The 22,387-nt window shown below is 38.4% G+C and overlaps 2 protein-coding genes across 2 annotated transcripts in view; both read left to right on the top strand.

The window, feature by feature from the left end:
- The first annotated feature begins 670 nt into the window (after nt 1–670).
- LOC110678498 (GILT-like protein 1) lies at nt 671–10,661 on the top strand. The gene is made up of 5 exons (XM_021851459.1): nt 671–1,006; nt 1,191–1,322; nt 9,933–10,094; nt 10,227–10,367; nt 10,435–10,661. Exons 1-5 carry the CDS (start codon nt 947–949, stop codon nt 10,522–10,524), a joined length of 585 nt encoding a protein of 194 aa, XP_021707151.1. The 5' UTR covers nt 671–946; the 3' UTR covers nt 10,525–10,661.
- Nucleotides 10,662–20,906: 10,245 nt separating this feature from the next.
- Nucleotides 20,907–22,387, top strand: part of LOC5568836 (ras-related GTP-binding protein A) — a 39,896-nt gene continuing 38,415 nt past the window's right edge. Inside the window, exons 1-2 of the mRNA XM_001658152.2 lie at nt 20,907–21,267; nt 21,453–21,552. Coding sequence (XP_001658202.2) covers nt 21,256–21,267; nt 21,453–21,552 — 112 coding nt within the window. The 5' untranslated portion in view covers nt 20,907–21,255. The remainder of the gene's footprint in view (nt 21,268–21,452; nt 21,553–22,387) is intronic.

Below are 22,387 nucleotides of genomic sequence, written 5' to 3'. Positions count from 1 at the left end.
TTTTGAATCGATGTTCCGAAAATCGATTTTTTGTTCCGATTAATCGATTTTTTTAATCGATGTTAGGAGCACTCAACATTGAATGAATCGATATTATGTTTTAAGAAGAATTAAATTGATTAAAAAAATTGTAATCAGTTGATGAACTATAAACCTAATTTTGAATCATACTTGAATTGTTTAAAATATAATTTTTAATCTCCAACGTAATTCAAAAGGGGGATTCTTGTTTTAATATCCCTTCTTCTTCTTCTTGGCATTTATGTCCTCACTGGGACAGAGCCTGCTTCTCAGCGTAGTGTTCTTATGAGCACTTCCACAGTTATTAACTGAGAGCTTTCTTTGCCAAAGTTGCCATTTTCGCATTCGTATATCGTGTGGCAGGTACGATGATACTTTATGCCCAGGGAAGTCAAGGAAATTTCCATTACGAAAAGATCCTGGACCGACCGGGATTCGAACCCAGACACCTTCAGCATGGCATTGCTTTGTAGCCGCGGACTCTAACCACTCGGCTAAGGAAGGCCCCATGTTTTAATATCCCACCCCTCACAGATTAAAATCTTTGCTGTGCCTATGTACCTACGCTCACGCATATCCAACCGAAATCAGAGCTCCCGATCGTTAAATTGATATTGCTCACCTTCGGCTCAGCTGATTGTAGTACACACAGCGTAGATTAGCTATACCGAGTACAGCGATAGTAGTAAACCAAAACTTCCACGTCTCTATACCAGAAGAAAAAAAAAGCTGCGGCATATCACATTTTGTGCTTTTGTCGCTCTAGAGTCTAGACTCTCGACGAAGCCAATCTTCTGGAAGACACGGCTTCGAACAAGAGCAGGGGCGACACCATTGCACAGTAATTGATCGACCGCAGAGCTAGTTTGTCGTGTTTTCCGTGACTGGCTGGTGTTTGAGCGCGCGCAACTTCTTCGAGTGAAACATGTTCCGAGTCGTTCCGATTCTAGTTTTGGCCCTCGTGGCTGCCAGCGTCGATGCCAAAGTGAGTCAATATTTAACATCCAAAATGTGGCTGCAAATTGTTTCTGGCTGGGGGGACAAAGTGCTAAATATTGGACGTCTTTGTGTTTGGAGACGTGCAAAAATTTGGGCATTTCGCTTTGTTTGTGGAGAATATTAAATAGGTTCTGATTTGGGTTCTTCTTCTGGATTGTGTGTTTCGGCAGGTCAAAGTGACGGTATTCTACGAGCATCTGTGTCCGGACAGCATCCGATGGGTATCCAACCAGCTGGCACCGAACTACAACGCCTTACGCGATCATATTGATCTGGAGTTCATCCCATTCGGCAAGGCTAGGGTAAGTAAAGCTAAGCTAAATCTAGTTGTAAAGGCGAATGACTCGCGGCGGTAAAGCGCCAAGCACATAGTGCAGCATTTGCTCGGCGGTTGACCTTGAAGGATTCAATTTAGTTCCAAAACTTGTAGGTGCAAAGTGCCAGGGAAAGAAACTGTGAAGGACAGTGTGTTTAGCTTAAATTTATTCAGTAGCAGATTGGATTGGGACTCTTTTACCTCAATGCATTTGGCTACAAATAAGGGGTTTATAGTGATTGGGTTGGAGCACAGGCTAACTGAAAGAATCAATTGTTTAAATTTTCGATCGAATTTAGCCCATGTTTATCGATTCCATCGTTGAATGCAATGACCATCTATTGAATTAAAAAAATAGTAACGAGGAGATTGAGCATCGCAAGAATCAATACTTCTGTTGAAATTTAGGGTAACAGACCATTGAATAGTTGGTTTTTCATAATGGTCCATGACTACTTAATAAACCATATCGTTCATGTCTTGTCAGGAGAACGATACAACTTTGATCGGTACTAGTGTACGATGTCTTATGTGATCCACATTTAACTAGTTTTTCTAGCGCAGTGTTCGTGTTTACAATCAAATGATCCCAATGTTGGCTGTACCTATTAATGTAGGTCAGAAATCAGTTTCTGGCAAACTAGTATTCAGGCTGGCTTTTCGGTTAATTGAACATGCTACGGAAAGTTCTTCTTCTTAGTTCTGGCGTTTGGATAACTTTTTGGTATTCGCAAAGTAAATTCTATCCATCATAAGGTGCGTCATATTGAAACACCCACTTGGCATTAACTTTAACTAAAGAGGAATACATCTTTCATGTTGAAAGTTTTATTGACACATTACGTTTTAAATTGAGTAATTCTCTCTGAGCTCAGCCCACTACTTACACTTGGTCTATCAAAATGTTCAAATTCATGTTCGTTCAAAAGCTCCCGTCGAGTAAGAGAAGAAACTGAAGTGAAGAAAGAAATAGCTAAACCCATCGATTTTTACAATTTTGACTCAATAAAATTGCCATAACACATAAATGGCAATTTTACAAAACACATAAATTTCTTAGACCACCCCTTCAAAATAACATGTTTTTGGAAAATTCATACATAGGAGCCCCATTGGCAAAAATAACAACCAACGATTCATTTTTTTTTGCATTATTGGAAAGCCAAGCTAGTTTAACATAAACTATGTTAAAATGAAAGGTGTATGATTAGACTGGCCTAAAACAAAAAAGTTGTAAAACTCAACGGGGCACCCCTAGATATGTGCCTTAGGATAAGAAAAAAGGTCTCTCAAAATTTCAACACATTTGGTTGAGTCCCTAGCTGGCGCATTCAATTCAAATTTTGTATGGGATATTCGTTTCAAATGTATTGAAAATTGACCCTTTGTCACGGTTTTGTTTTGTATACTAATTAATCGTGTTCAATTGGACCCAGAATGACAAATACACTAGTTGATACCCTAATGAACATAATTGCAAAACGATGTACATATCTGGATTCAAGCTGATTTTCATTACCCTTTCAGATGTTAAAAGTTTGGCTCAAATCAGAACTCACGCAGCAGCTCGCCCAGCGTCATAGGTGGCTATGATGCGCATAGTGGTAATGCTATTTTGAAAAAATACAAAGCTGTATTGCAGATCTACTTCAGATAGTTAAAACATCAATTTTATCAATTTTAATCATGATACAACCTTTTACAATATTGTTCGCTATGGTATCAAGTAGTGTTTTTGACATTCTGGGTTCAATTGAACGCGATCAACAATTTTCCTGAACCAAACAGTAGATGATGTACTGTTTCCCATATGTTTGAGCTGGAAATCCTATATTAACTTCAATTCAAATGCGCCAGCTCATGGAACGACCAAATGCGCTGAAATTGTCAGGAAGTCTTCCTCTAACCCTAAGGAATAATTCCAGGGTGTGCCCCGTGGAATTAAACCACTTAATTTTTTTCCCATACTGAGCTGAGCCAGTCTATTGTACAGTGAATCCACAATTAAGAACCACCCACATTTTATGAATCAGCTGACTTTAAATGACAAAATAACAACAAAAATCAGCACAAAACATCACGTTAACAATTTTACTCAAAATAAATTATAAACGAACACGTTTCCGTGATGTTTTGTGCTATTTTTTACTGTTATTTTGTCCTTTAAAGGCAGCTGATTCATAAATTGTGGGTGATTCTTAATTGTGGATACTGTATGATCTTTCAAACTAAAGTTTTGTAGACCATATTTTATCGCGTAAATCGCTATCGCACCATTATATGACTGCAAATTGCACCTGTAAGATAAGAAATGTTTCACAAAATCGCACATAACATTTAATTTATAAAACAAACATCTCGGATTTTGGCAAATCTACTTAGTGTTAAACTAGCACGACTTTCCAAAGATATAATATTAAAGTCATAACCACGACCACCATGAAAATTCAGGTTTTCCGTAAAATCCAACGTGGCGGCCAAATTCAATATGCCCCCCTAGATTTTTTTTTCTAATGAAGCTCCTATTTATTCTCTTTTCGAAAACATGTAATAGGTAGTAACGAAATTTCTGAGTTATGGCAGTTTTAGCAAGCCAAGATTTGTCGAAAATGGAGGGGTCCTTAAAAACGGTATTGATTATAACTATCGAGAGTTCACGCTATGTCCGAACCAGACGATTATAAAAATCGAATGTACATCGGATTTTTTCTCGCTGGAGATCAGTATTTGGTCTATATTTTCATAATCGGAAGGTTTTAAAATATTCTATTGGTGAAACTTTTTCCATACATTTTGTATGGGCTGAAATGCGTCGAAAACGAGATTTTCAAAGGATTTAGTATGAAAAATGGCTAAAAAGTGGAAAAAATCAAAATTTCACCGATGGAATATTTGAAAACTTTCCGATTATTAAAATATATCCCAAATACTAAACTCTATCGAAAAAAAAAATCCGATGTACATTCGATTTTAATAATCGTCTTGTTCAGACATAGCGTGGGGTTCCATCAATTCAACCATCCGAATGCATTTTGTTTAGGAGGAGATCTCCCAGTACCGGACAGCATCCAATACCGGACATCGTCGAAAAGTTGAGATACCATAGTCCAATCAAGAATGTGTATTAGAAGAAAAGGAAGCTATTATGGAGAGTGATGGTTGCGTAGAACAACATATCCTTGAAATATGCACGCATTTAAAAAAAAATTAGAGATGTTTGCAAATCGACAAATTTGAACGTATCGCCCTAAATTTGAACTTAATCAATAATGGTTTTGAATATGAGAAAACCATTTGGATTGCGTAGGCGTAATCATTAATTATAATTATAATTTGAAAATAGAAATGGGTTCTTTAACCTAAAAGTGGTCAAATTATAATTATGTTATAAGTCGACTCTCCACATTTCGATGTTCTATATCTCGGTATCTCTCCTTATGTCGATGATTTCTTCGGTCCCTTTATTCTACTTACAATTTCTCTCTCCATATCTCGATTAACCCCTCATCTCAATATTTCTGCATCTCGATGTGTTTCTGTTGATTTTTTATTCCCAATTTTCTCTTAATATGCCGATGACTATTATCAAAGGTTACTAGACCAATTTTTTGAAATTCAAAACAAATTAGGAACGCAAAATGACGTCTGATTACACAGCGTAACAAAAATGACATTTTTGCGTGTCTCAAGAATCAAATTATGTGTCTCTAGTACAGTCACCCCACAGTTATGGATAGCACACAAATATGGATCAAAGTTGGCTTAAACGGCGAATATCTCTTCAAATAGAGTTGCAATTACGCAGAACACATTTTATCTACGTGAACCATGAATCTGTACAGCATTGCAATCAATCATAACATCTTCTAGCATATTTTATTCATCCGTATAAAAAAAATGTTATCCGTATTCATAAAATCGTTGATTCATAACTGTGGGGCATTGAAACCCGTACCACAGTTATGAATCAATGATAAGACGATTCCGAAAGAAACGCCTAAACGTATACTTTCACTAATACACCATTCGCTTGCTTCACAGATAAATTGCTTTTATAGTGCTCTGATCCAGAATATGAGTCGATTTGATCCATAATAAGGACCCTCCTGTTCCACTGATCCACATCTGTGGGATGGACAACGTTTGAAATTTCTTTCGAAATCGACACTTTTTCGTAAATAACCGTGATTTTTTATGTGTATTCTCGAAAACAATTATATTCGGCATTGCCTGGCGGTTAAATTTGTTTTGTACAAGGTCACCATGATTTGTAATCATATTTTATTCTTAAAAATGACCCTTAGCTGATCCATAACTGTGGGGTGACTGTAGATTTGGGGTTGCTGAATCTGATGTCGTTCTAAGAAATGTTCCAGCACGTCACCATTTTTAGCTATAGGTCGCCAAAGATGCACAATTTACTGAATTTATTGATGTTTACATGTAATTTAAAATATGATATATCAATCTTATTTGAAATCTAATCCCCTAAGCATGCAAAATAGGACTTTAACTTTCATTTTAGATGTAATTTGATTGAAATTGAATGATTAAATTTAGATTAAATCGATTTTATCACCATGCTTGCAGTCTCCATACAAAATTCTTTATTTCTCTTATATGGCAAAATACAATACTTTTCGATACCATCAAAAAATAACTTTTGAGTAGTATTATAGTATTAGTAGTATTATGAACTTTGTTGGTAATAGTTGCAATACACATGAAGTTTGAATAGTGGTTATCACGCCCAATGGTATGGGTGCCCTAGTGTAGATGTAGTTGCGAACCTTAGAGGAAAACAATATGCACTCAGTCTCGAAAAGCACCCAGAAACCGGGTGTAAATTTTTCAAATTGGGTAATATTTCCATATGCATTTTGATGAGTCTGGAAAGCGTGTGCAAGTTTCTTTGAGGAAAACAAAAACAAACTGTGTATGACGAGCGTATGCTAGTCTACGTGTGTTCAAATGTCACTAAGCTCTATTCTGTGACAAATTAAGTGAATAAATTGCCATACAAGTCAAGTTTTGTCACCAAAGTCAACTATACTCACCTTACGCGATACATAGGATAAACACAATTCTCTTGTTTGATAATTCTCCAAGAGTAGGAAAACTTCATTTACAGACTTTTGATGCATTTCGGACATCAAAATTGGCCATTTTATTCTACGCATAAAAGTGCATTATATGATGACCAAATTGTTTTATTGCCAACTGTATCAGGTCAGGGACTTACTCACAATCACGCTGTAAAACTTGAAAGGTCCCGAGCACTCGCACTTTAGGTTGTCATTGGATAAAGATCAGCAGTTTTATGTAAAGAACGATGAAATTTTGAAAGAATAATAAATTCAACAATGTTCAATATTTCCATAACTAAGCGACGAGATTTTTTTGGAAGATTGTTCATCCAAAGAATGGTGATATTTTGAAAGAATAATAAATTCAACAGATCATTGTGTTGCATACGTTGAGCAATATATAGACACCATAATGTTTGAACTTCTACAAATTAAACGTCTCGTTTTTCAATCCAAAATGGCTATCTAAATGTTTTCATTGATGTGTTTTGATAGAAAAATACTGTGTATTTGGCGTTTGAAATTTGGTTGCCGATAATAGTCGAATGGTGCCGAAGCCGTAAGGCTCCCTATCTAAAAAAAAAACAAATCATTCACTGAATGTTTTGCACTAAAATTGTACAGACTTATTTTTTGATTGTTCGAAAACAATGTTTTTTTTTCGGTACATTTTTATTTTATATAACTAAAAATGGGTATCAAACATAATGCTAAAATAATTCTCTGTTTATTAATATGGGAAATTTCGTAAGGAAAACTTTTCCGAGAACATCACACCCCTAATTTTATGCGTTTTGAAGTTATTTGAGATTTACTGCGGAAAGAATTGCCACTTATTTGTTTTTTTTTTTTTTTTTTAAATATCATACAAATGTGATCCAGTATCCAACATTTGTTCCCACTAACCAAAGGAAAACGATTGGCGCCCCACAATTAACTTGAAACTGTTGTTAAGGCTGGATTTATTATTTGCTAGACAATTTTTAGCTTATTTTTATGCTCACTTTATGCTAATTTTTTTATCAATAGTTTTGTAATGCTGTTAGCTGAAAGCACCATTATTATAGGTCAACCAAAGCTATGCAGTAGCTGTAAAGTTATTTCCAAAGTATTCGGAATAATTAAAACCAAAGTTGCTTAATATCAATCATATCAGCTGATGGCTGATGGTCTAAAACTATCAATATCACTTGCGAGCTATCAATATCACTTTGATTTGACAACCAACAGCAGTGATGCGACATCGCACTCTAGATCAAAATCACTGCAGAATGAGTGATCACGTGGTCATTATCCATACTATTGATGTTTTTCAGTGACCAACACATAGTTTCAATCTATCCGCAACACTGTCGAAAATATCGTACTGATAAATTGCCATTTTATCTGCTCAATTTAAAGCTAAACTTAACCCATCAGTGATATCCATAGTCTATCGCCATCAATGCACTGGTGATGGAGTAGACAGCATGATGTTGATGTGATATGGAATGATCCGATTTGTATCGCAGTCGGCCTGTACAAATCAGCAAATTTTAAGCATTGATGGTGACATCGAGCAACTCTGATTAAAACAGTGTGAGGGTTACCCTTTTCCAATAAACATATTTTACATGAGAACGTTTCTCGTTATACATTTGGCATAACGGACGTTTGATATGAAGTGAAAAACGACTGTTATTTTATTTCAATAGTCAATCCTTGTACGAAACTAAATAGCTAAGACCTGTCCACCAAATTATAAATCCAGCCTTACTAAATGATTTGTGAAAATCGATGTACCATTGGATTTTCTTCAGATTATGAAGCCATATCTTGGGAATTGGATCACACTTGTATAATATTCAGCCTAAGCCACCTAAAAAGTTACATTTCTATCCTCAGTAAATCTTAAATAACTCTAAAACGCGTAAGAAATCAAGATAGTTTGGAACCCAAGATTTAAAAAGTACCTATAAGTTGAACGAAATTTTGCTGAATCGGACTTTTCGGAAAATTTCGACTGCTGAATTCGGAAAATTTCGACATCCAAACGTCATTTCTCAGAGTTCCCCTCATACAAAAGTTTGATCGTGACATCCTCAGCTACCTTTTGAAGGTTCTAACAACGTGAAATTTTGGGACACACTACTGAACAAACCCTGGATGAATTGATAGAGGAACCCCTAAAGAAATTTCTGGTGAAGTCTCTGTACAAATTTCTTGTTGAATTCCTGTACGATTCTCCTACAGGAATTCCTGTAGGTATACTTGCCTAGATTTTTTTTTTTTGATAAATAGGGAGCCGGATCCTATTCTTGGCACTTTTGATTCACTTCGGCAGTTGGGTTTTTTAAGCTACTAAGCTCATATTTGGCCACAATATGCGTCGCACTGAAGTGCTTCTTATTGCAAAGCTTCAGACAATTCGGCCGAGAAAAACCTCATATGCCAAAGTTAATCATGCAAGTGCGCACTACTCATAATATATTTTGGAGTAAACACATAAGTAATCAGATATGAGTGGTAGACTGATCTGTGCAAGATTTCTTGGAAGATTTTCCAGAAGATTCTCACGATACCTCTGGAAAACTACTAAAAAAAATCTTCAAGAAATGGATGGGTTTATTACGGGAGAAACCATGAAAAATGATGAAGGATTAATTGAATAATAACCTGAATTGAATGAATAATTTTGAAGAAAATTAGAGGAAATACTCGTAGCAACACCGGAAAAAATTACTTATGGTATCTATTAAAGATTTTTGCTGTAGAGGAGTGTTTAAATTGCTTGGAACAATCCATGTAGAAATTATCCCAAAATGAGTTTCATTGAAAACCAGAAGAAAACCTTTAAGCGTTGTAGTGTCCAATAAGATTCATTAACAAATAACAAAGAGAAATGCTTGGAAGAACCTAGGAGAGTTTTTGGAGCAATACCTATGGTGATTACTGGAGAAATCAGCATAGAATCTGTGGACGAAATATTGGAAGAATTTCCCAGATGAATTACTTTAAGCTTTTAACATTAAGGATTTTCTGTAAGCCTTCTTCCAAGTATTCCTCACTCTAGGATTCCGAGCATTACTTTAGAAATATTTTAAGCATATCTTTTCAGCAGTTCCTTATCTTGAAAAGTTTTTCTATGCACTGCAGAGTTTTAAGTCGATACTCTTTGCTCCAGAATGATCCAGAATCAGAAACATCCTACAATGGCCCAGAATCAAAGTGATAAAACTTGACATTGCGACAAAATTAAGCTTCCAATTCGAATTGTTCACATATTATCACTTCCGAACAATGCATAGCTTCATTAAACGGCAATATCATCGTGTCAATGTTAGCTGTCAAACCAGCTGACAAAATTCAGCACTTATCTACCGACGTCGGACGAATTGGAAGTCTGCTGCCAATCTTATCGTCAAATTTCTGCCAATTAACCTACCGATAATGTTAAATAAGTTACTGTGATGGGTGCAAAAACTGCGAAATCAATTCATATCTTCTTCTTCTTCATTTTTTTTCCTCAGAGTATCAACGGTGGAGCGTCTTTCGAGTGCCAACATGGACCCTTGGAATGTGAAGGAAACAGGATCCAGTCGTGTGTCCTGAATCAACTGCCCGATCAGGATCGACAGGTGTCGTACGTTTCCTGCCAGATGAGCTTCGAAGCTGATCCTCGGGGATGGGAGGTTGGTATTGAGGGCTGAAGAAAAATCTTATCTCATCATTTTATTTTGAACAATTCTTATCGTCAACTTACTTTAGACTAGATTTAATGACCTGGACTTTGTACTTAAATTTTCTGATGCCTCCCCTTCTAGTGCACCTTCCGATCTGGCGCGGATCTTGTGTCGACGCAGAACTGCGTCGAAGGTGTCCAGGGAATACAGTTGCAGTTGGAAGCTGAACGTCGTACCCAGCAGATTCCGTTGACCTTTGTGCCGAGCTTCGCATTCAATGATGTAAGTCTTCATTTCAAATGCTGTGATCAAATCTGTGTTGATAATTAACATTCACGTTTCTTTGCAGCAATTCGACGCCGAGCTGAACAGTCTGGCGTTCCAAAATTTCCCGGCCGCTCTGTGTCGCGTCGATAGTTCCATTGCTGGATGCCAATAGAGAACAAATTGGAACACCGCCGATAGGAACTAGCAAATCTGTACTTAATGTGAAAGTCTGCTTTTAGGAAACGATTAGGATGGTAAAACAAAAACCAAAAAAAATAACAAAAAATATATTTTATTGCTTCGATTAAATTTGTTGCGTTACTGGTATGAAAGAAATAATGAATTTGTATAAAGCGTCTCTGGAGACTTAGTCTTAACAAAACTATTTTAATATTATTGTAGGTGGGAAAATTCTCTTTTGAAACATTTGTAGCGGAATTTTGGGAAAGTGTGCCACCTAAAGCAAATTGTCCCCTAACTTTGTCTGAAGCTTAAAAACACCAATTTAGCCTTGTAGCATCGGGCAACTATTGGGATCGATACCATACCTTAATATGTAGAGTAGCAGTACAGAGATCGAGCGACGAAGAGTGTAGAGGAGTAGAACTGGAGACGGCAAAGAATAAAGGTGTGCCTCGCGGCGCGGTGTATAGAGAATTTATAATTATTCGAAGTGTTGTGATTTGTTCCGCAATCCGAAGATTCCGTTGCTACAAGCCTCATGATGTTAGTTTCGCATCTTTCCATAAGCACTATGTCTTTTAAAAAGAAAATAACTTCAAAATATATAACTTTTGGAGCTTCTCAAATATCATCCAAACTAACCTACACACTTCGAAAAAAACATGTTATATTGTGTCATAGAAGACCGACATATAAAGGCGAGTAAAATGACGCAAAATTGGGTCCTAAAATTTTTAATGAAATCTTGTTTTTATTTAATAACACGAAAAAAAATGTTACTGTAACTACTTTAGCAATTTTTCCCTCTCAAATAATGGCTATATCATGTTTGAAATTTAATTTAAAAATTTGCTCCATAAATGAACCTTGACACTTTTGATCATGTTTGACGTTCGCTTAGTCGACAAAAACACCACAGGGGTTTTAGTTCGACCACTGGGGTTGTTCCTATCTGACATTTCGTAAGGGATACGGAAAACAAAATACACCCAAAATTTGAGTTTAAGCCAAAGGATGTGGCAAAATCTAAAAAAATGTTTTTTGGGCTCAAACCAACGGAAAACATTAGAAAATTGAGTAAACATGTGCTTTTGGCCTAAACTCAAGCGTTTGGCACTAAAATTGGTACAGGGCTTTAGGACCCTATTGCGTTTGATTTTATTTTTCACTCGTGGTTTTGTGAGACGTAATGGTAATTTTACTGCTGTCAATTCTGTGTGCTGTGAACTCCAAATATGACGTAATAGACCATTTCCATCAGATCTAACCCCCAGTTTTTGTATATTTCTTCGAAAGACAATCATTTTTAATGGATATTAACGCTCTCCGATTTTGTTTATATGCACTCCTATTTTTCTTATGAATTTTTGAAAACATGGATACTCACTACATTCTGAAAATAATTCGAGATGCGGCACAGTTGCTTCAACCCTATGGGTATCAGCGTGGTGATTTTCCAACAGATTTTCGATTCCACTCCTGCAGTGGGATGCTTGTATACATTAGGAAACGTCAAATCAGGTGCGCACTCAAACTGACCGTGATCCCGGTCAGGGCGCCCCAAACAGGAGCGCCAACGAAACTAACCTCAAATTTTGAACCAGGTTGGAACTGGCGCAACCCGTTCAGAATTACAGTTTCAACCCCAACCCGATTCAGGTCTTCCTGTAGGAAAATATATTTTCGGCCACAGATTCAAAATTCAAAACCACCCCCCCAAAAACAAATATCTCATCCATCCAAAAGTTATCGCTAGTTCTATTAGAGACTGGTTTTTACTATGCATGCCGCAAAATTTGTCATTTAATGTCTAAATCTATCTGTTGGCTGTTGATCCGGAAGATTCCCGCCTTGAGGCAGCAACAGCCGCGCAAGGAAATTTTGAACAGCTGTTGCTGCCTCATGTCGGGAATCTTCCGACTTATTCAAACCTCGTCAGCTGTTGTGGTAGTGATGTAGGTATGATAGGCAAACAGTTTCAACACTAAACAAATCGCATTCGCTCTTTCCGCGTGTGTAGGAACATGAGATGGATGGATATGGATTTGAATTCTAAACTTTTAACCAATTCAGTTATTGGGTCACCTCGGTAGCTTAGTTGGTAAAGCGGTCGTCTAGCATACAAGAGTCCTGGGTTCAAATCCCAGCCGAGCACGTGGATTTTTTTTTTCATAATTTCACCCATAATTTGCCTATCTTCACCACGCGTAATAAGTTATTTCATAAGTGAAATTCAAAAATTACATTAGCTCCAGTAGTTCAAAACATATTTTAACCGTTAATTGGTTTAAACGTATACACATAATTTCACCGAATTGCAATAGATATGAAACACCATGAAGGGGTAGAGTGCGCCTAAAAAAATGTAGTGAATCTGGCACGGGGCGCGTAAAAGTTAGTCATGTGTGCGTTTTTTCTACCGACTAAATCCACCTTCGCCCACGAGCCATTCCCCCGGATCTGCCTCTTGGCATTACTTCAGGGGGGGGGGAGGTCTATTGTGCTAACCAGCACTGCTTCTTGCTTCGCTTCCTGTGGTGAATCCCGTGCATCATGTGCTCCTGTACTTTCCTAGGTTTCTTTATACTGCCCCGACGGCTTAAGCCGGTGACTCGCTACGGACTACTAAGATTAGTCTCCGACGGTGGATCTATCCTACTCCGACAAAGATTTTTCCGACGGCAGAAGATCTTCCGAATCCATGCTATCCGGACTGATGTCGAAGCCGGTCCTGCGTTTCCGGTGAAGAGAAACTTCCGATTCGCAGGTGTCCCGACGACCATTTGCCGTTGCAACTACGCGATCTACTCAGCTAGTCCCTGACAGTGGACTTAACCTTCTCCGAAGCTGGCCGGGCAGATGCCGAGGTCGGTCCTGCGATTCCGGAGAAGGGAAATTTCCGGTTCACAGGCGCCCCGATGACCATTGGCCGGTGCTGTTTCTCCGAAGCTGGCCGGGCAGATGCCGAGGTCGGTCCTGCGATTCCGGAGAAGGGAAATTTCCGGTTCACAGGCGCCCCGATGACCATTGGCCGGTGTTGTTTCGCTATCTACGCAGCTAGTCCCAGGTGGAAGGACATAGCCTACTCCGACGCGGTGTTGGTCGGTTAAGTGCCGGGTTCGGTCCTGCGATTTCGGTTGGAGGATGACTTCCGGTTTGCAGGCGCTTCGACGACTTATTACCAATTACGCTACGCCCGCTCTACTCGGTCCCCGGCGAAGGATCTAGCCTACTCCGGTCACGCCCGTTGGTCTCCTTCATAGGCTCGCTTCAACAGACTGACTTGTCAAGTGCCGAGGTCGGTCCGACGATTTCGGCTGCCCCTACAACTCAGAACCATGTGCTGTCCGCTGCGTTAAGTGCCGCTGCTCCTCTCGCCATCTCCGTTGTTAAAGAAACATCAGCTGGACGATAGTTCTGTTTACCGCGTCCCATTTCTTTTCATCAGCACACATTCGTTGGACGATATTGTGCACATTAACGCCATTGCCGACGACAGATGTCATTTCGGCTCGCTCATGCTCGAAGCGCGGACATTCGAAGACCACGTGCTCAGAGGTTTCGTCAACATCGCCGCGCCCGGTGCATAACGGCGACCTTGCGTGGCCAAACCTATTCAGGTATTTCTTAGAGCAGCCATGGCCAGACAAAAACTATGTCAAGTGGAAATTCACTTCTCCGTGTTTTCTGTTCACCCACATCGATAGGCACGGAATTAGTCGGCGGGTCCATCTACCATTCTCAACGTTATCCCAATGCTGTTGCCATTTCCTCATGGTTTCATCTCTGGCTATTTTCCGAATTCCCCGCGTGCCTCGGTCCCTGTAGCACTCGCTGTCCTCTTCGATTTGAAGGCTTATAGGGATCAATCCTGCAATCACACAGACTGCCTCCGATGATATCGTACGATACGCACTCGACACACGCATGGCTATTATTGTTCAGCCGGTAGCGGTTCCTCTTCGTCTGCAGTGCTGTCACCCACACGGGGCCAGCGTATCTGAATATTGATGTAGACACGCTCGCCAGTAGTCGCTTCTTGCTGCTGCTGATCGCTGAATTGTTGGGCATAATCCGAGATAGAGCTGGTGTCACTTTCACGGCCCTGTCACATTAGGGTGGGGCTTATTTCCAAAAATCTTTCGTAGTCAGGATTTACAAAGTGGAAAATGATCATCGGTCCCAAAATAACATCCTGTGAAAAAATGAGAATTTTTGGTGAAGGTTTAGAGGTGGCGCAAAGGGCGTATGTGCAGTTTTCCCATTTTAGTGAACTCTGAAAAATTTTGGTATGCTTTTCAGCTTGTTTTGGTGATTTTGAGACCCTTAAGGGCAAAAAATCACCTCAAAATTGCGATATCTCCACTCCTTTAGATGATATTTGACGAAATATATTTTATGCATGCGATTTTTGGCCCTTGAATAGGTTGCAATGACTGATTACTATGAATCCGAATAAGAATAGCTGGGGAGGATTCCTATGCTTGTAGAATGGAACAAAGAGCAAAGAATAATGATAGAAAGAACGAAGAACACAGAAGAATGTAAGGTGGGGTGGGTTAAACAAGGGGGAGGGTGTAACTGATGATATTATAATAGAATCAACTATGGAGTCGTGAAAATATCTCGGTTGGATGTATGAGATGTGATTATATGCAAGTTTACCACTCATTTAGTATTTTAGAATGTCCGTTTGATATAACTCCAGCAATTGCTTTTATAATCTGAAAGAAATTACAGAGGGGCCCAAATCCATACAGGCTCAAAATCCGTACACTTCATACAAATAGAAGGAGTTTCATATGAAGTGGAAGAGTTTAGATTCATTTCTTAGGTGTTCGGATTTTGATTCCACACGATATATCCTTATTAGGTAAATCCATAAACGATTTTTGCTTTCCAGCAATAACACTTCTTGTTAGAATTTCCACAGGAATTTCCGGATTATGATGCCATTTCAGCAATTAATTGCGTTTGCGGTTCCAATACTTCACTTTCGCCACAACACCTTCAACATAACATCGGACAAACGAAAATGCAGATGAAGTTCAATACATCGTTCTACATCTGTATTTGAAATCGATGTGTATAAACAACAGCAGAAGGAAAAAAAATCGGTAGTCAAAATTCAAATTAGTGCACGAGCTTCTATAGGGTGCAAGAGCTAAAGCACTTCAGGTTGAAAACCTCTCAAATAAAACCAAAATTAAGTCGTCACAGTTCTGAAACATATTTATTAGGACAGAGCTACATGAATGAATTTTCACAGGATGTCCAATGTATATATAAATAATTATATAAATTAGTTATGGATCTAATAGATACTGCGTGAGGCTGAATTTCCAGGATGTAAATTTCGCAACGGTCCCTTTCGTCCCTAGCAATATATCTATCATCATTCAGAAAAAAAAAACAACCAAAGGATTGAACTAAAGCAGTAAAGTGACGTGCATTTATCTATATCTATAAGGAGAATAATGATGAAACTTCGCATGGAATTAAGGACATTTTAGCCGTTATTGAAATTTTTCCATAAAGTCCAATAAAGTTGCAATAAGTTCCAACAAAATCGTATACATGGGTTGAAAACTAGAGATGGTTAAAAAATTGGTGCTCTTCCCCTACTTAAAGAAAAAATGCTCGAAATATTTCTGAAGTAGGTAATATTAAATAGAAGTCAAGGGGTCGGACCTGGTGTAGTGGTTAGAACACACACATTTCACGCTGAGGATCTGGAATCAAATCCCATCCCCGAGAAAAAAAAATGAAAAAAATGAAGTAAATAAATATAATTATCGTTTTCTAGATTCCTTAGTCACCCTCCCACCTGTTTAACTCACCCCACCTTACATTCTTCTGTGTTCTTTGTTCTTTCTCTCATTCTTCTTTGCTCTTTGTTCCATTCTACTAGCATAGGAATTCTCCCCAGCTATTCATATGCTTATTCGGGTTCATATCAATCAGCCAGCGTAACCTATTCAAGGGCCAAAATCGCATGCATAAAATATATTTCGTCAAATATCATCTAAAGGAGTGGAGATATCGCAATTTTGAGGTGATTTTTTGCCCTTAAGGGTCTCAAAATCACCAAAACAAGCTGAAAAGCATACCAAAATTTTTCAGAGTTCACTAAAATGGGAAAACTGCACATACGCCCTTTGCGCCACCTCTAAACCTTCACCAAAAATTCTCATTTTTTCACAGGATGTTATTTTGGGACCGATGATCATTTTCCACTTTGTAAATCCTGACTACGAAAGATTTTTGGAAATAAGCCCCACCCTACTGTCACATGCATAATCGACATGGCTGCATAATCGACAAGCTCAGCCGATCATCGATCATCAGTACCGATTCAGTACCAGCGCCGTCTCCTTAGCGTCCATGACCTTTTGGATGGCATCAACGGTGGATCTACCTTTCCGAACCTATCGGGTAGTACAGCTGGGCCCCTCCCGGCAGAATTGAGAATTTCATAATAGAAGAGGAAAAAATCCCAGTAAGAATTTATTTTTAACATTAACTCTCATTTTCCAAAGGTAGTTTCGAGCTTCATCTACATACGTTGAACTCGAGAAAAACTGAATAATGTGATTTTTGTTCCATATCTAAAACAATCACTAAATGCTAACAATGAACAATTATTTTAAAAATAATTTCGAAACAAATAGCCTAGGGGATCGTCCTTCATTTGGGAGAAGGGGGGGGGGGGTATATGGAAGTGTGAACGTGTATGTATTAGGTATTGGAAAAAGCGTGACAGAGGGGGGAGGGGGCCGTAGCAGTAAACGCGCAGCTATTCAGCATGACCATGCTGAAGGTTGTGGGTTCGAATCCCGCTGGTCGAGGATCTTTTCGTAAAGGAAATTTTCTCGATTCCCAGGGCATAGAGTATCTTCGTACCTGCCACACGATATACATTTGCAAAAATGGTCAATCGGCAAAGTAAGCTCTCAGTTAATAACTGTGGAAGTGCTCATAAGAACACTAATCTGAGAAGCAGGCTTTGTCCCAGTGGGGACGTAACGCCAGAAAGAAGAAGAAGAAGGGAGAGGGGGGTCTAGAAATACCGAAAAACGATGGACGTCATATTTGAATCGTTCCATGTATGTTTAAGCAATCTTCATTGAAACGCGTAGTTGGGATAATTATAGTGATCGAAATGATAGTGATAAAATGGTTTACACGCTATGTCTAAGCCAGCAGATTATAAAAAACGACTGCACAAGTAAATTTTCTCGCAAAACATCAGTTTTTGGGTTTAAAAAACTATTCCATCAGTGAAATTTTGATTTTTTTTTCATTAGAATCCATAAAAAACCGCTTTTGGACGCATTCTAGCTCATACAAAATGTATGGAAAAATATTCACCGATAGCATATTTTAAAACCTTCTGATTATGAAACCATAGACCAAATACTGCTCACTAGGGAAAATAATCGATGTATATTCGATTCTTATAATTCTCTAGGTAAAAACATACCGTGGCATTTAGGTTTGATCCACGAATGAATGTTTGGCGCATTTGTTGAAATTTATAGTAAAATTCGTGAGTCCATATCCTAGTAAAATTTATAACTAATTTCTCGGTGAACTACTATAGACCCCTGTCCTTTGGTTCAGAAAGGGGTATGGGCGCGTTCTGCCAACTCGGTCGAGGCAGATTTCTTGTGTGAGCAAGTTACAACATGGACGTTCTAAAGTGCCAGAATGAAGTGTTGTGCTTGTGGGGATCACTTGAAGATGGGATGGAAGGTCATTACTTCGCGTGCGCGTTTTACTTATGCTTCTATAGTAAGTTATATACAATAATCGACCCTTAGCTTAACTATCTAAATTAACAGTTGCAAATACAATAATCGTTCTGAGCTTACTAACATGTCGTCGCGTTAATTTTATCATAATGATCTTTCATCTACATCCGTCGAACCATTCTGAATGGCCGTTGTGAGAATATCACCAATAACTTCTCACATGCAGTAAAGCTGAGTTGTCCTACATAGGCCAGGAGAAGTGGATGAACTTGTCATTCATTTTTCTGTCAAATCTCATACAAAATCTACTTTTTCTTTGACAGAAATTCACTCTAGGTGAACCACTTCCCCTGGCCTATTGAAACATTGAGGTTTTCGCTCTTTCGGATTAATTTTTGTTGTTTACCGTCACTTTTGTTGAGATGTCTTGAATGCCGCACATGGCGTACAGTGATCGTTACCATGGAGTTTCTCAAAAGCTGCATGGGGATTGTTTTCGTGGGAATTCAAAGAGCGAATTTTGTATGATTTCATTGTAGGCCAATACAGCAATAAAGCATGTAACAATCACTAACATTTTTTCTCTCCTTATCCTTGTTTTCATATCTAACCCGCAATCACAATGAGGAAAAAAACATTCGAGAGGAAAGACATGGCAGCGTATTGGCCGACAGAAGGAGGAACAAGTCATTGGAGAGGCAGGATATCCCTTATCATGGCAGCGTAATGGCCTAGAAAATAATGAGTATAATTTTTATTTAATCATTACTGCTAATTGAGGTAAATCAGATTAACTAACTATTTACTAATAACAAATTTGTTCCACAGAGCTATTCACAAAACACCACACATAATCCCTCCTTTCCCCAATCCTTAGGCAAAACACTTCACTACCGCTATATGTATGACTGATTCCATGTTCTTTCGACCTTGCATCATTCATACGTGTAGAGGAAGTCTAGAGTAAAAGCAAAACTTAAAGAACCTTCTGGTCAAAGATGTTGCGTTGCCTACTTCCCAAACTCTAAATCCCCCGGTGTATTATGGACGGTATGAGTTTTCAAACTTATACTGGAGACATGGCCCCTGACCCCCTTGTACATCAATAAAATAAAATAAAATTTCTCGGTGAACTACTATAGACAAAATTTTTGAACAACTTTCTGACTAATATGATCAATTTTTTTTGGTTGAAATTTCAGAGGCTTTAAGACGTTCTGTCTTGAAATACTTTTGTTGAGCTTCCTTCAAAAGGAAAGTCAAAGATCGCTTCAGGCTATTCTCCGTCGATTTCTCCAGAGATTTCATCCATATAAACTTAGCAGTTTTGTCAGGAATCATGCATTAAGTTTTCGGAGTATGAATCAAAGCGGTACAAGGATGTGAAATGTTTTCCTTCGGGAGGGGCATATTGCCTGGATTGTTTTAAAACGTCAGAATTTGGTCCGTTTTCATAAAACATATTGTACCCTTTTTAGAAGCTACTTGGCAAGAGAAGTTGAGAGTTGCATGCAGAGCGTGACCACCCAAAGAAATAACACCTTGCATTTGCTATTCCGAAAGAGCAGTTTTTTTTTTCTTAGAGTGGCATATTATATCTTTTTACCTTATCTTGCAATTTTATATTCAATTCTTATATCGTAATGGGAACTTATCTATATCAGCGCCAGTGCGATGTTGCTACTTGCCATTTCAAAATATCGGCAAATTCTCAACAAAGATTTGATATTGAACGTGGATATCTGTTCTATGTGCTTTCAGTCGATGCAAGTCTCTCGCAAAGCACTCGAAAATAGGTTTAAGATTTCTTAAGTTTGAGCGTACATTATGCCCTACCCAAGCAATCAAAAGTTCGGATAAAAAAAGCATCTTCTGGCTATATAAGCCTATTTTTCAAGTAATTACCCGAACTTCACTTTACATGAAGTTCATTCAAGTTGCTTATAGAGAATGATATTTACCTTCGAGTAAGAAAGAAGTTCAATACTAACTTATTCGTAATTTTCTAGTTGTTGATCAGTTCAAGAGTTACTCTTTCGAGGATCAATTTATGTTAAAATCCGTAGAGTTCTCCTAATCAGCGAAAAAGTTTCACTGAAACTAGATTTACCTGTACCAAAATTGAGTTCACTAATTAAGTCAAATGTGAATTATTGGGTAACCTGCTTAGGGTTCATGCACAAATTATGTCACGCTCCAAGGGGGGAGGAGGTTAATCCAAGCGTGACAAGCCTTACACAATTTTTGGAGGTCTCATACGAAAAGCGTGACAAGGGGGGGGGGTATATAGTCGAAAAAAAAATAAATTAAGCGTGATATAATTTGTGTACCATCCCTTAGTTGTCAATCTCTAAAGATCAGTTGTTTCAGTCATCCTGAAAGCATGGCGCAAGTTTGCGGTTTTCAGCTGACTAAACCATTGAAATAATATACATATTGTAGTTTATACTTGAAACCAACAATACTTCTCATTTTCTCACTCGAAACGGCCCGCAATAGTCCATCTCATACTCACTATGGTAGCGAATAAACGTCAAAAGGTTATCACTGAGCTGACGCACACATTGTCGCTATCGTTATTTGTATGGTAACTATTCGTCTCATGCTACAGTAGGAAGATAGTAATGCTGCTGGTGGTGGTGGTGCAGAGAAGAACCCATAATCCACCAAAAGTCAAATAACATTCGCCAGAGACAAGACGGAATTCGTCCTCAGGACGTACAATTTTGCAAGATTTTGGTATAGTTAAAGGTGTGATTTGTGCAATTGCGTCGTTGATATAGAGGGTAAGCAGGCAATAGTGTGGAAAGTGGACGATTTGTGTGGATTCCGTCGAATGGTAAACGGATTCGAACGGATCGAATATCTCTCATCCGATCAGCTCAGCTCAAGTCAGGGTACCAAAGGGTGGGCGTAGGAGAAAAGAACGCAAGGCAGCCGTAGTAGGAGCAGTACGACACAGCAAGATGAAGAAGAAGGTAACATTACTGATAATAATACTGATGTGATGTTTTCCTTTGCCGTCCTTTGTGGATGCCTAGAGTTGATGGTGCGCCTCAGCTGTGCGTGAAGTGCATCTGAATCATCCCGAGGAATGCAATGGAAAATGCCTATCGTTTCTTTTGACTGACGGTCTTCTCTGACTAATGGTGATGCTTTTTAGGTGCTTTTGATGGGCAAGAGTGGCTCTGGCAAGACCAGTATGCGATCGATCATCTTCGCCAACTACATTGCCAGAGACACCAGGAGACTGGGAGCTACAAGTAAGTGATATCCGACAATTAACTAGCGGTAGATCACACTGTTATTTGAGTGCGCATATCGTCGTTGATTATGTTCATGATTGTTTTCTCGTTAGTTTGATTTCTTGAAAAATGTGTGTTCATGGTACCGTGAAACGGAGTAGCATTGATTAGCGAGCTAAAATAGTTCGGTTGTTGTGCAATTCTCATGGAAAGTTTGAATAATCATCTCAATACTCATTCAAACATGAATTCAAGAATGGTTAAGCATAGTATAGCAAACATGATACCGTAGTCCAGGGTAACATTGATCTTTTTTTGCGCGTATCTTAAGCGAAGTATGCACTTCAACAGAAAAGTAATCGCCTATGTCGATGCGTGGAAAATTTCTTGCAAGAAATGGTCAAGAAAAGCATTTTTCTTTGATCGCAGTACGCAGTTGAAAAGAAATGTCATTTCAAATGAAGCTCACTGTAGAAAATTTCTTGACCATTTCTTGCGCAGAAATTTTTACTTTTCTTGAGCGGAACAGCATACTTAGCTTTAAACATTTCATTTGGAAATGCAAATGTTGAAAGTTTCATATTAGAACGAAAGAGGTGAGCCAGCCTTGGAATGCAAATCTCTCAAATAAAGGTATCTATCTAACTATTTTAAAATAAGTACTGGAACCCATTTCGTGACCATTATCTGTAATCTTGTTTAATGAAAATAACATTGATCACGTATGTAGACAATGTTTGGTAACGATTCCTTAGTCGTTGATACCAATAAAAATATTAGTAATAGAACGCTAGTGGCGATTTTAATTATTATTACCTTAAATTATAGTTTTTCATTGTTTGTTCTATACCAT

Source organism: Aedes aegypti, chromosome 3, assembly GCF_002204515.2.
Source record: "Aedes aegypti strain LVP_AGWG chromosome 3, AaegL5.0 Primary Assembly, whole genome shotgun sequence".
Lineage (NCBI taxonomy): Eukaryota > Metazoa > Arthropoda > Insecta > Diptera > Culicidae > Aedes > Aedes aegypti.
Note: the sequence above shows the minus strand (reverse complement) of the source record. Positions and strands in the feature narration are given on the sequence as shown.